Source organism: Eschrichtius robustus, chromosome 7 (assembly GCF_028021215.1).
Source record: "Eschrichtius robustus isolate mEscRob2 chromosome 7, mEscRob2.pri, whole genome shotgun sequence".
NCBI lineage: Eukaryota > Metazoa > Chordata > Mammalia > Artiodactyla > Eschrichtiidae > Eschrichtius > Eschrichtius robustus.
In genome coordinates, this window is record NC_090830.1 from 88,245,528 (window position 1) to 88,260,406 (window position 14,879).

The 14,879-nt window shown below is 44.9% G+C and overlaps 1 protein-coding gene across 5 annotated transcripts in view; it reads right to left on the minus strand.

The window, feature by feature from the left end:
- GRID1 (glutamate ionotropic receptor delta type subunit 1) overlaps positions 1-14,879 on the minus strand; it is a 675,078-nt gene that overhangs the window by 26,875 nt on the left and 633,324 nt on the right. For 3 of the 5 annotated variants that reach the window (XM_068548005.1, XM_068548004.1, XM_068548006.1), the window contains one exon: positions 1,180-1,346. The exons of the other annotated variants lie outside the window; for them this stretch is intronic. In XM_068548005.1, coding sequence (XP_068404106.1) covers positions 1,180-1,346 — 167 coding nt within the window. The remainder of the gene's footprint in view (positions 1-1,179; positions 1,347-14,879) is intronic. 5 annotated transcript variants of the gene reach the window in all.

The window sequence follows — 14,879 nt, forward strand, 5'->3', positions numbered from 1 at the left end:
ATTTTGGTGGACCAAGGCAGAGCTCTAGTTCTGCTCCTTCACCCACCAGGATGTCACCCCGCAGACATGTATGAGTGGTGGGCTTAGACATCCTTGGGGACAAGAGCCCCTGTTAGCAGGCTGGCTGCTGGGAAAAGGCCACTGAGCTCACCCATGCTGTTCACCTCCATCCTCTCTGTGAGGCCAGGTAACCTGGTCAAGGACTAAGGTAAGTTCCTGTGGGGAAGTGAGAAATGGGGGTGGGATGATGAGAGATTATCTTCCTCAAGGAGGCCGACCAGGTGTCCAGACTGAGCACTTGGAAACTCAATCATGCCCAGGAGTCCAGAGAAGATCAAGTTCAAAGGATGGACTTGCACCAGAAAATCATCTGGGAAGCTAAAGAGGCCAATGCAAACTAGACACACATATTAATTTCTGGTGGACAGGGTCCACGTGTCTTTGCTTAGGCCAGAACACTCCTGTCTACAGAGTGTTTCCCCCCACTCTCCCCCAACACGCCCCATCGCTAGTATTAATTACCAGGAGTTGATCCGGAAAGGATGGGGAGGAGGTGGGCAGTGAGGGCCAGGTCCTTGTCCTGCCCCAGTGGGTAGCATCTGCTCCCTCAGCCCCTGTGCAGGTGAATATGGAGTCAATCTGCTTCTCTGGCCCCAGTTTTTCACGTCTCCACACTGACTCTTCCCACCCGGCATTTATCTTAGGAAGTTATTATTGGGCCCTTGCCAGATCCAGTTAATCTTTCATTTAATTTTAAATTACTAGGCCCGTCTGGCTAACTCCTACTCTACCTTCAGGCCTTAGGTGTCACCTCCTCTGGGAAGTCCTCCCTGGTCTTCTGGGTCTGGTCAGATGCCCTTCTTTGTCCTCCTCCACCCCCAGAATATCCTCTCTGTCTCACTGACTGCCCTGTGCTGACATCACCTACTCACATCACAGCTCCCACTGAGACTATGCAGCTTCATGGGAAGGTTACACATACTTCCTCTTTTTTATCCCAGGACCCGGCACAGGACTAGTTGGGGACAGGGGTGGAGAGCAGCATGTACTGGTACATAGTCGGCACTGAGGAAAACGTGATGAATAAACAAGTTTGTGTTGGCTCTCATCTCTTGAAGGCTGGTTAAACCCCAACTGGAGCACGGGGGCTGCCAGCATGTTCTCACTGACTGAGCCTACCTCTGAGAGAAGAGGTCCCTGTAGGGGCTGCCGTGCTGCAGGGCGATCCCATAGCCCTTGCTGCTAACGCTGTTGCCAGTGACAGTCACGGAGCAGTCGTCATCTGTCAGGGCTGCGTACTCCACCACGGCCACATCCCACAGAAAGGCGTAGTTCCCCTTCTTTGCCTGAAACACCAAAATCACCATGAAGTCAGGCAGACCTGGCCTCCCGTATTATTTTCGAGCAGGGAGGCCTCTCAGTGGTGGGATTTGAGGGACCCTTCTAAATGGTCCTCCTGCCCAACCAGCCGGCACAGCAAACTCTCCTATTTTCTGGTCTGCAGATTCCACCCCGGGTTGATGCCGCTCACTGTGGTTAGACATAGAAGGACGTGAGGCTGCATCTAGGAGGCCCCAGAGCTGCGCATCTCACAGAGAGGTGGGCAAGATGAGCTATACGTGGGCTCTGAGCTAGCCTCCTGGTCACAGTGGCATGGACCTGTTTCTCAGAGTAGTGAGCTCACCTTGGAGAGTGCAGAAAGTCTGACCCCAGGGAATTGAGATTTTCTGATCGGAGATTTAGGGGGAGGCATAATAGTATCCATTTAATATTTCTACTTAGAGCTTGACTGAGCCCTGCTTAAGGCGAACATGGGAGACGGCCCTAGGATCAGTGCCCCTGAGTGGCTGAGACTTAATATCTAAGTCGTGAACTTGCTATGCCTGGGGAAGAAGCCATTAAGGACAGGGTCCTGACTGTTATGGTGCCAAGCCAGGATTCTGCCACTTCCCTTTCACTGCCCACACAAGAGTGTGCACACACAAACACACATGCACATACATAAGCATACACACATTTATATGCACACACATATATGTGCATACATGTGCACAAACACACGCACATGCATCTACATGGAGGAGGCTTCTGGTGTCAGTGTTTCTATATCCATGCAATGGTGGCAAATTATTCCATCAGAATTTGCCTGTGGCCACAGCTGAAGTCCCACTCCATCACACCCATCCATAGCAGACATTCAGTTCTATCCTGAGCCATAATCCTGACTTGGCCTGGAGTTTAGGCACTCGGAAGTAATGTGAGCTGCTTCGATGTTTGGAAGAAGATGCAAACTAGACATTGTCACTCGGCCAGCTTAAAATAGAGCATGATGTTCTTAATGCAGCCAAGAGCCTGGTTTTAATTCTCTAGTGAACATACAGACACCTCATGCTTTCTTCTCTCCTACCACAGCTCACAGTAGATGCTGGAGGACCCCAGTCTGGGGCAGTGGCAGGGCTGAAACATCACAGGTAACAACAGGCCAAGCTGGCAAGCTGCAAGCTTTGTGGCACTGTCAGCAGGGCTGTTATTCCCTTTTCCTGCCTTTATTCAGTTGTCTTTGTGTCCACTGAGAATCTCCGGAGAATGCCATAGCTGCTTAGATGAAGCTCATCACGATATTGCTTCTTTTGGGACCCTAGGTGCCCATGGGCCAAGCTGGCTTATTTTTTCATCAGGAGTTTTCCATCCGAAGGATTTGTGGGTAGAGCACGGCCTCCCCCTGCCAGGAATAGACTGCTCCTAGCCATTCACACAATTTTACCCGACGACCTTGTAAGAAATGACATAGACCATACCACCCATTGACATTCACCTCAGGGAACAATCCAAATATTACCTCAGAGCCTCTTTCCTTGGCCAAGTCAATTTCAGGAGTCCCTAAAGGGCGTTGACTCAGGTTGCAAAATTACACTCATCTCTCTCCCTCCACAAGGGAAGATAACAGTCTTTGAAATTTTTTCCTGCTGGCAAACACGTTTTCTCATGAAAAGATATAAATTTTCCACCTCTTAGTAACCGAGTTTCTCAGCAAAGTGTTGACTTATGACCTAATATTTGGCTTCTGTCCGACTCTGGAGCATTTCATACCCGCGCTTGCAATTCAACATGACAATCAGACATTGTTATTTGCACAATTTCAAAAGGGCATGTCATGTTGAAGAAAGAATTAAGATCAAGTTCATTTCTACGTTTCAAGTGATGTTTCAAGAAGGAGAAAGAAATAAGCTGGCCCACCTCAAGTGGAAACCAGCTCTGACAAAAGCCTGGCATGGCCATTTTAATGGGGCACTTGGATCTGTCAAGCCACAGGCATCTGTGGCTCCAGTTTGGGCTAAGTGACAGGTGAGCACAGATCCATGAAGGAAGCTGCATTTATAGTCCCGCTGCCTAAGCTGAGAAGGCAGAAAACATATGGAAGGCATGCTGGCAATGTCTCAGCTGCAAATCCCTGCTAACCAGGAAGGCAGTCAGGAAAAGAGGAGAAAAGAGAAGTTCTCCTTCTTGAGTTGCTGAATGACCCCAGACACTCATCTCCTTATTTGTAAACAGGGACTACATTTACTACCATAGCTCTTATGTCTGCTTCAAGAAGCATGTGGCTGGTCCCTATCTACCTGACGATGCCAGAACAGGGAAGACCTGGAGAGGCTGGCTGATATGCCACCTCTTATATGTGGGCTAACTCAGAAACTGCAATTGCAATGGAGCTCTAGCCTTATAAAATACTCCCCATCCCCAACATCCCTTCCTCACTTCCTCAGCATCCCACGGCTTCCTGGGTCCTCTTCTCTTAGCCTCATGCTGAGTAAAATGCACCACCAAAACCTTCCCTGGGCTTCCCAAGTTCATCAGTTTCCAGCACAACTTCCTGGACCTTACAGATGTCTCCCCAATCTTCCTGGTATGTCGCAGCCCCTGTATGAGACAGAAAGCTTCTTAGGTAGGACCATATTCTCAGGAACACTTTGGATGCCAGTATCAGAAGCCCAAACATGCCATCCACCATGGCTATACCCCCTCTATATAGACCCTCTTCTTGCTCCAGGCAGAATGAACGCCCCATAACCTCCCCACAGTTATAACTCTTCCTTATAGGATCAGAACCAATTTTCCATGCAGCCCCTAATAATTATGTGTCCACCTTCTTATTCTGTGCTGCTTATCCAAAAGTTCTGGCTTCTCCATATGTGGGGGATGCCAGATACATCAAAAATCTGCCTCCAAGAGATCCAAGAATTTCCTCTCTTTCTCTCCCCTCCTGTCATAGGCTCATCCTCTGCCTTTCTTGAGTCTGAGCATCTCTCCCATTCTGCTCTTGGCTCAGCTCCTTCCTCTGTAGCTCAGCCTCTTGCCTCGTCTCTACTTCCATTGAGAAGGCATCTCTACGCCTCTCCCTCTACCCTCCACCCCCTCAACTCTATGCCAGAGATCTCGCACACTTTGGGACATCTGTCATTTCCTATTTATATTAACTACTTCTTTTTGCTGAGGATTTTTTTCCAGTCTCTTGGGAAGACAGACTACTGGCAGGAATCTAGCCTCTTCTCAACGGTGTGCCATCGGCTGCTCCTCACAGAGAAAGAAGGGTGAACCAGACACCTTCCTGCAGGAAACTGGGAATGCTTTGGCTAAATGGCACAACAGAGCTCTAGAGTGGCTATTTTGCCACTGTTCATACCAACTCATCCTTTCTTATGTCTCCCAGTCCTGTCCTTTCCCTACTTCCCAGGGGGCTGAGGGGAGTTAAGGAGGATGTTATGTGACATCAGGAGCAATAGGCAGTGAGCTGTTTACAAACAGATTATTGACATTTATTTCATAAAGTCTAAAAGATGAAAGTGGTACCATAGATTTGTGTTCTGCATTAAAACAAAACAAGAACAAATACTGGATTTCACCTCTTTAATGAGTTAAATTACCTTGATCTGGCTGGCCCATTTATAATATTAAATGTATTCCTAACTTCTAATCATTGACTTACTATGCATCAATGCCTTGGAATGCGGCTGTTGGAAAGTCAGGCTGGAGACAAGGCTGGAAGATTCAGCCAAGCCTTCCCCGAGCCTTTGGCTCTATGCAGAAGGTGGGCACAGCGACCCAGAGAGCCCTTCAGAGATGGCTCTGGGGTCCTGGGACTCCAGCCCAAGATCCTTCAAGGAGCTCTGAAGGCATTTTTTAGCTCATCTAAGACAGTGGAGGTTTGACAGTTAACATAGCCTAGGAATATAATTTCCTACTTCCACAGTTTGTTTGTTTTTAATTGATCATATCCAGTGTTAGTGAGGCTGTGACAAAGTGGGCGTGATCCTTTGTGGCCATACGCATCACAGAATGACACAACACTTCGGAAAGTAATGCAGCATCCATAACATGAACATCTAAAACTGCTCATATCCTTTGCCTAGCAAATTAAGAATTTAACCTAAAAAGTAAACCAAACGTATCTATGTATCTTAATGACATGACAGGCATTTTAAATCTAATGTTGACTATAAAGTAAGCATGGGACAGTTTAAATATTTAATTTAGGGAAATAATTTAATAAATTATGGTTCACTAATACGATATGGTTTTATGCAACCAATAGTAATTATAAAGACTATGCAGAAACATAGAAATGTATATATACATATTATATACATATGTATATACACATAGAAATATATACATATTATCTATGTAAATTAGTAGAAAACAATGGGATGGATACACTATTATTACTGTTCTGTATACATGTGAAATGTAATACGCCAAAAGCTGAACAGGAATATTACATAATGGAGTGGGATTAGTGATGATTCTTAGGACAAGTTAATTAAAATATTTTCTTTAATCTTGTTACACAATCTATGCTATCACACACTACATAGGTACCAGATCCGACCTCTGTACCAGATTCAATCTCCATTGCCCTGTGTGCTCTTGGCTCCTAAAGGCGCCTTTGCCCATCAACAGAGCACAAAAGTCTGTCAGAGCTCTCTGGTTTCCCAGGGCACTGGCTCCCTGACACTACTCAAACACCTGGGAAAGTCTCCCTTACATCCCTGGCCTGCATCTAAACATGTGGCTTCATTTCACTCTCTCCTTTTCCTTAAAAAAAAAAAAAAGAAAAGGCATTTGGTTCACACATAAAAGAAGAGATGTGAGGACTCTGGGGAAAGGAGGAAAGAACAGCTTTGACATTGCATAAAATGTCAAAGAAAATGTCCAGTTGGCATCTCAGGATGCCAGGAGAGCAGCAGGTAGACAGACCACTCCTAGTTTGTCTCCCAGGAAGCATCTTAGCAAACAGAATCCAAGCCCATCCCTGAAGTCCACTCCCTCCCGAGTCCACCCACATGCTGGTGCATTGCTACAAATGGAAAGGGATTGAGACCACGGGGCTGTCTGACCCCGGTGCTTACAGTATCCTCCCTAACATCTGAGGGAACACGATCAGCCTACTTTGCTGGAGGAAGGCTGGGCACCATAAACGGAGTCACAAGTGAGCCGGGATATTGGATGGCTCATCGCCATTGCTCCACACTGGTAATAAAATGAGATTGCATTGCCCTTCATTGCACCACTGATATGGCCCTTCCCAGAACTCACTTGGAGCACAAACTTTCCAAGACAACAGCCTTGGAGGCAAGAACTTCGTAATGCTCTTCTACTCCATCCTAGCTACTTTTAGAAAGGGACAAGCAACCACGCTATCCCCCCAAACAAGAATGCAGGTACTACAAACATCAAACACAAATACTATCAGAAAAGAAGTGCTAAAGGAAATCAGGTGTCTGCATTGCCAGGTACAGGGTAGGTGTGAAGTACCTGCTGGATGCCGAGTTGTCAGATACATGATTCCTTTTCTATCCATGGTATAATTCTGAGGGGCTGAACATTAATCCCATTTTACAGATGAAGAAACTGAGACTCAGAAAAATAAAGTGACTTGTCCCAAATAAACCCAGATGGTGAGTAGTGGAGCCAGGTCAATCTGGAGAAAGACAGTCATTGCCATTCCCATGGGTTCTATCACCAACAGCATTCCCCTGGGAAGTGCTCAGAGGGTGAGGGCACCATAGCAGTTTCCCCAGCCCTCCCTTCATGAGTCCAAGCATGGCAGTGGGGAGAGCACAGGTTTCTTTGGCTCCAGTGACTGTCCTCCTCCAGCTTTACAGAGGTGGTTTGTGGAACAGCTGAAATGCGGGGAGAGGGAGGACACAGGGGCCTGCGCTGTCTGTGGATGGGGATGTTAGGGTATCAGGGACACCTTGGAAACCTGATGCAGCCTCATGGGCATTAACCATCCAGGGACACGCTCATTGTCTCTCCTTGCATCCACCCTTCACCCCAACAAAGCACAGCTCAGCATCCCAAATCTTAGCTCCTACGCTCATGTTCACGAAATGGCCACACATCACCACAGGTATCCTGAATCCTGGCTACAGTGATACATTATTATGCACTACGCCAAATCAAAAGATGCAACAGTAAGACCCAGACTATCTATGGAGAAAAGGACAATTTTACAGTCTGCTAGTAGGAGTGTGTGCTGGCATGATATTTCTGGAATGGCAATTTGGTGGGGAGAATCAAATGCTTTTAAAATGTGCATATGTAGCAATTCTACCCTTAGGGATTCACTCTAAGGAATTATTCCCTTTCACGGAAGATGTTTGTACAAAGATTCTCAGGGCAATATTGTTTAAACTAGCAAGAATTGGAAACCATCTAAATGCTCGACAATTGAGAATCAGCTAGGTAAATGATGTATTAGATGATGGAATATTATGTTACTGCTACTATGGTGTTTTAAAAGAGCATTCCCTGCTAAGGGAAACAACTGTCCATGATGAAGAAGAGCCAGCCTGGGTTCTGGACTCCAACCGTATAGATACGAATCCCAACTCCACTGCTTGCTGGCTGTGTGAGTGCCGACAAGATGCTTAACATCTCTGAACCTCAGTTCCCCTGGATGTAAAATGGTCCATACTTCAGAGAGTTCTGATGACGATTAAATCCCTCAGTAAATGTAACATGCTTAGGGTTTTGCCTGGCATGTGGTGAGCACTAAATAAATGATAACCAGTATTATATTGTTTAGTGAAAAAGAACCTGTTACAAGAGAGTACTTACATTGTGATATCTTTTTAAAATTATTATCCAAGAACTTTATGAAGAATCAAAACCAAGTACCAAATACTATCTTTGGGTGATGCCATCATGGGTGACTTCTGCTGGTTTCTTTCAGTCTCCTGTGCCCCCATGTTCTCTGCAACTCAGCAAGCATTTCTTCTGTGACTGCAGCTGCCCAAGAGGGTAGTTTTAGTGATTCAGCCTCCTTCACAGAGCACAGTGTAGAGAAAAGAGCAGGATTCTGAACGAAGACAGACACACGGCCACATTCCAGCTCTCTGGTGAACCTACAGACTTGGGGCTTGAAATGAACCTATATAGACTTGGGGCTTGAGGATGAAATTACAGGACACAATGCACTGTGCCTGGCGCACAGTAAAGACCCAACACAAGTTCCTTCTTCTCTGTCTGGCATTCCCCAGCTCGATTCAGAAGATCGATACCTCAGCTGTCATTGAAACATCTTTCCTCCCACCCACTCCCCTCCTGCCAACCATTCCTCCACTTTGACCAAGTCAGCAACATGCTCTGTGTGTGTGTGTGGGGGGTGTGTGTGAGTGTGTGTACGTGTGTGCCCATGAGGATGTGTGTGCATGAATGTATGCACGTGTGGAAGTGTGTGTGAGTGTGAGCACCACAACCTCCAGGGAAGCAGAAGAGAGGTGAACTCAGGTACGAAGCACCTGGAGACCACACGAGGTTCAGGAAAAGGAGACCTTCAGCTGGAAAGAAGGAGCCTACATCTCTTCGGTCCCTCAGAACAGTAGAAAGAGGCCTCCAAAATGATGTGAAAATGTAAGGCAGACAATCAACGGGACCCTCGGAAGTGTTCACATGCCCTCCTCAGGAGGATGTAAGGAAAGCTGCCAAGCAAGGAGCGAAAGAGAATGGCCCTTCACCTGGATCAGCCCCTGGACCAGCACAAGCAAGCAAAGCCAGGTGGGCTCAGTGGGATGGGGGACGGCAGCTGGGCTCTCCCACGGGTAGTGCAACAGCTGCTTTCCTGAAGCGTCCACAGGGTACAAAATCAATTTGGCTCCTGGCTTCAGACCAGAGTGAACAAGATGGAGCTGACAATGAGATAACCCAACTAAAGGGGTGGCAAGAACATCTGGTAGGGGGATGTCATGTGTGTGTGTGTGTGTGTGTGTGTGTGTGTATGTATGGCCACGAGCACAGGCCTGAGCCCTGAAGTTTTGTCATGGTGGTTGGTCCCAGGGAGGCCCGTTACCTGGGCAAGAGGACAGAGATGATAGAGACATCCCAAGGCTACAGCAGCAGAGAACAGTTCCTGACGGCCAGGCAGTAGGTCTGCAAAACTATTTCTGCAAATGATTACCTGCCCTATCCTGGTACTCCTGTGTCCTAGAGGAACAGAGTCAGTAGTGAGAAGCAGAGCAAGTGGTATAGAGTGGCAAGTCATTTTTCAGGCCACCAATGCCATTACCTTCTCTTTGATTCCTTAATTTCCTTTACAGAATCTTCAATTTCATTTCATAGAAAGTATGGCATGGTATGTGGGTGAGAGCAAGGGCCTGGAGACGGGGAGACCAGGTCTTCCCCTAGTGTCCTTAGCCAGCCACCTGAACCCTCTGAGCCTGAGTAACCTCTTCTAGAAGACAGGAGTAGCGAGCCCCGCCCACCGCTTAGGCTTATCACAGGAAGAGACAACACAGAAAGTGTCTGATGCATTGAAGGAACTCAAACAATAAGACACTATCCTTATGATCATGATAATCATCACCGGCATCATCCTTATAGCTTTAAGTTCAGATCCTAATTGAAATGCAGTTGCCTTGGGGAAAGTAACGCTTGAAATTGTCTTCAGTCATCCAGCCTGGTAATTTAGAAAGTCTGTTAGACGGGGTCACAGTCTTGGCCCAGTTACTGACTCACTACTGATTAGTAAAAATGGAAGATGAGCCCAGACAGTTCTTAAGATCTTCTCCAGCTTTAACATCCTCCAAGTTTATAATATAGACCAGTTGTTCTCAAAGAATGTTCCCTAGACCAGCAGCCTCAGCATCACTGGAGAAATATAAATTCTCAGGCTCTATTCCAGACCCAGTGAAAAGAAGACCCTGGGAGTGGAGCCCAACAATCTGTCTTAATAATCTCTCCAGGTGCCCCTGATGTGTGCTAAAGTTGGGATTCAATGATAGAGACCTCTCTGTCAATGAATTTCTGATCTTCTCTTCAGAGTAGGTTTAGGAAGGAAAAGAGTATTACGGCTCTAGGATCTTGAGTCGGGGCAGCAAATGGAGGAGGGAATAGCAGAGGGTTGAGACCAGGGCTACTGAAAACAAACATTAAAGGAAAGTCACACTTTACATCTTCTTCCTGAAAGTCACTCTACTTGGTGCTTTCCCATCCATTCTCCTATTAGAAAGTTCAGGCTGAACTTCCACAGTACAAACTGTGTCCATTTTCCAAGGAAATGGAGACGCAAAAAGGACTTTGCCCAAGACCCCAGAAGCAGCTATTCCGGCAGAGCTTGAATGTCTCCCCAGGTCTCCTTGACTGCAAATGGCCTTTCCTTCTCCCACATCAAAAGTTCAACATCAGTAGCCCCGAAGAGCCACACAGAGCTCCCTGAGCAGCTGGCTGTCATCACACTGCCAGATTCTGGACAAGCTTTGCTAATGATGTCTGCCTCCAGCACCTGACCTTATGGAGGCTTCATAGCTGCTTTCCCTTTTAGGGCCTCTGGCACTCTGGGGAGAAAGAATCTTATTTAGTGAACCAAGTACTGTCTCAGTGGGAGAAGCTTTCTCACATCTCCAAGGGAGAAGAAGCTGGTTTGGTACAATGGAAAAAAGAAAGGCCCTAATTTGGAAGAATCAATGGCTCCTTCCTCAAAAGTCTGAAACTGTATACCGTCAGCAAAACTAGGGGCCATAAACAACCTTCTCAGCTGGGCAAAGGGACACATTGATTTTCAATGATTTGTCAAAAGTTTAAACTGTCCAAAGACCATGATAAACAACAATCTAATCTGAGTTATTCCATGGGAAAGATTAAGAATGATCTAAAAAAAGGGTAATTTGGTTTGCTTAGATACAAGATAGATTAGGAAGAGACAAGAATACAGAATGAGAAATACCCATGTAGGAAAGGGAAACAACCTAAGAATACATGAACCCAGGAATCACAGAGGACAGGCATCCATGTGGTCAAACATTCCATGAAGAAGCACAGGGATAGGGCTTCGCAGATACTCCCAGCACGCGTGCACATGCGCGTGCACACACACACGCCCGCACACACACGGAAGGATGTGAGCCCCATGCGTGTCCTTTTCACCGCCCTAGCATGACGTCTGGCATACAGCTGGTGCTGAATAAATATGTATAAAGTGATGAGTGCAGAACTGAAGGGCTGAATACTAGAATCTGAGAAGCCTGGGGACTTGAATCAAAGCAAGCTGGGCTGGCTATGTCCTGTTTGCCCCTCCAAGTCTGCCTTCCACCCTCTTCCATCCTGTGCTCTCCTCCAGAGCCTGATTTCATGGAGAGTATCAATGGTTACCTTTGGTCTCTGGCTAAGAGTCACTTCCTAAGATTCAGGAATAAATCAAATACTGATACTATTAAAACAACAATCATACCAATAAGCACTATTCATTCAAGCATACGTTCTCAAACTTGAGAGGGAGTGAGAAACCCCTGGAGGGCATGTTCAAATACAGATGATTAACCTCTCCCCAACTTCCCTCCTCCAGCTTCTGACTCATTAGGTCTAAAGTAGGGCCCACAAGTTTCATTTCTAACACGTTCCTGGATGATGCTGATGCTACTGGTCCAAAGACCACCCCTGGAGAACGACTGTGTTAAAACCCACTCTACAAGGCATTGCACTCATCCATTCACATCACCTCTACTCTTTACAATAAATCTGAGAAGACCCGGTATTACTACTCCTATTTTTCAGATGAGATAACTTTGTTTAGGAGTAAGTTTTTTTTTTTTAATACATCTTTATCGGAGTATAATTGCTTCACAATGCTGTATTAGTTTCTGTTGCACAACAAAGTGAATCAGCCTTGCCCAAGATGTCACCTCTGGCACAAGATGGGTACAAGAATCAAACCCAATTCTTTTTTTTTTTTTAACTTTTTTATATTGGAGTATAGTTGATTAACAATGTTGTGTTAGTTGCAGGTGTACAGCAAAGTGATTCAGTTATACATGTACATGTATCTATTTTTTTTTCAAATTCTTTTCCCATTTAGGTTGTTACATAATATTGAGCAGAGTTCTCTGTGCTATATAGTAGGTCCTTCTTGGTTATCCATTTTAAATATAGCATGTCAATCCCAAACTCCCTAACTATCCCTCCCCCCTGTCCCTGCCCCCACCTCCGGTAACCATAAGTTCATTCTCTAAGTCTGTGAGTCTGTTTCTCAAACCCAATTCTTGTTAACTCAAATCCCACACTTTAGTCACTACACTATGTGGCCTTAACTGAGCACTTGACTCCATTGAGACAAAGTTCAAGTGAGACTCATGAAACTACACCCTGAGGCCAGCGTAGCTTTGCCATCTGCAGCCAGATCCTCTCAGTGTTTCTTTAGCCATAAAGGGTTGTTGGAAACTGGCAACCTGGACTATGCAGGAAGGAGAAAGAAGCAGTAAAGTTGCATGTGCTCATGATTCATATTAAAGACTATCCCTTAATGTGTGCAGAGACCATCCCTGTGGGGCTTATGTTGAAGAGCCTCATTTTCTAATCCCATTTGTAGCTAAGGATTCCTTTATGGCCTTTGCTAAAATGTCAGCCTTGAGAGAGAGAGAAAGAGCTCTCACAATAGCCTTTCACTCTTTGAGGAGCCACACAAGAGGTCATGTCCCGACCAAAAAGATCCAGATGGACTCCCATCCCTCACAGAACGAGCTCTGAGCTCTACCTGTCAGGATGTACAGCTCTGTAAAGTCAAAGAATCTGAAAGATGTGCCACTAGAGGGGCCTGCAGGGTCACGGCCCTGATAGAAGCCCACCTCATGGTCCAGGGATGCTGGACACTCACTAGAAAGTGTAGTGATGCCTGCTCATCACTTCCCGACATAACCAGCTGAGGTCTGAGATCCGAGCTGCATGGATAGGTTCAAAACCTTTCAATGTGAAGATTCTTAAAGTGTTAGAAATACCAAATTTCACTGCTGAGCATTTTCTTTACCAGGCTCCTCGCCATTCCTGTTTCCTTTATCTGATCCTTAGGAGGCATGGTTTTCTGAGCTCTTACTGTTCTTATAACTCTTCCTGATTTGAGTTAATCCACCTCTCATCTCTCTCTCTCTGCTTCTCTGCCTTTGTCCACCTGTTTGTGTGTGTGTGTAAAACACACACACACGGTAAAATTTTTAAATGCAGGGTTCAAAGCCAATCTTAATACCTCTATGTTGGAGAGTAAAGGGACTCTTTACTAGAGGTTCCCATCCCAGTGGAAACAACTACTTATACCCAAATAGGTTTTTTTGTTGTTGTTTTTAAAATTGAGGTATAGTTGATTTGCAATATCATGTTAGTTTCGGGTGTACAGCATAGTGACTTGGTTTTTTGTTTGGTTTTTGAAGATTATATTCCATTATAGGTTACTACAAGATATTGGGTATATTTCCCTGTGCTATACAGTAAATCCTTGCTGCTTATGTATTTTATGTATAGTAGTTTGTATCTGTTAATCCCATACTCTTAATTTGTCCCTCCCTGACTCCCTCTCCCCTTTGGCAACCATATGTTTGTTTATGTCTGTGACTCTGTTTTGTATATCCATTCATTTGTATTGTTTTTTACATACCACATATAAGTGATATCATACAGTACTTGTCTCGAACTTATTTCACTAAGCATAATATTCTCTAGGTCCCTCCATGTTGCTACAAGTGGCAATATTTCATTCTTTTTTTATAGCTGAGTAATATTCCATTATATATATATATATATATATATATATATATATATCTCACATCATCTTAAACAGTCATCTCTTGATGGGCACTCAGGTTGATTCCATGTCTTGACTAGTGTAAATACTGCTGCTATGAACACTGGGGTGCATGCATCTTTTCAACTTAGAGTTTCATTTTTTCTGGGTATATACTCAAGGGTGAAATTTCTGGATCATATGGTAGTGCTAATTTTAGTTTTTAAGAAACATGCATACTGTTTTCCATAGTGACTGCACCAATTTACATTCCCACCAACAGTGTTCAAGGGTTCCTTTTTCTCTTCATCCTCTTCAATATTTCTCACTTGTAGACTTTTTGATGATGGCCATTTTGACAGCTATGAGGTGATATCTCATTGTTTTGATTAGCATTTCTCTAATAATTAGCAATGTTAAGCATCTTTTCATGTGCCTATTGGCCATCTGCATGTCTTCTTTGGAAAAATGTCTATTTAGATCTTCTGCCCATTTTTTGATTGGGTTGTTTGTTTTTTAAATATTGAGTTGTATGAGCTGTTTGTATATTTTGGATCTTAATCCCTTGTCAGTCACAAATATTTCCTTATTGATGATGACAATGATGATGGTGATAGTAATAATAATAAACACATGGATGGTAGAAAGAGTGTGATAATCTTCAGGCAAATTGCTTAACCACTCTGAGTTTTACGTTCCTTATTTTCAAAATGGAAATATCACAAAATGCCCGCAATGGTAAAGATAAAGTGTATGAACACAATAGCACGCATAATAATTTCTTAATAAACGTTATTTTCCTTCCCCTCTTTCTCCCTGCTTGTTCCTGGACAAA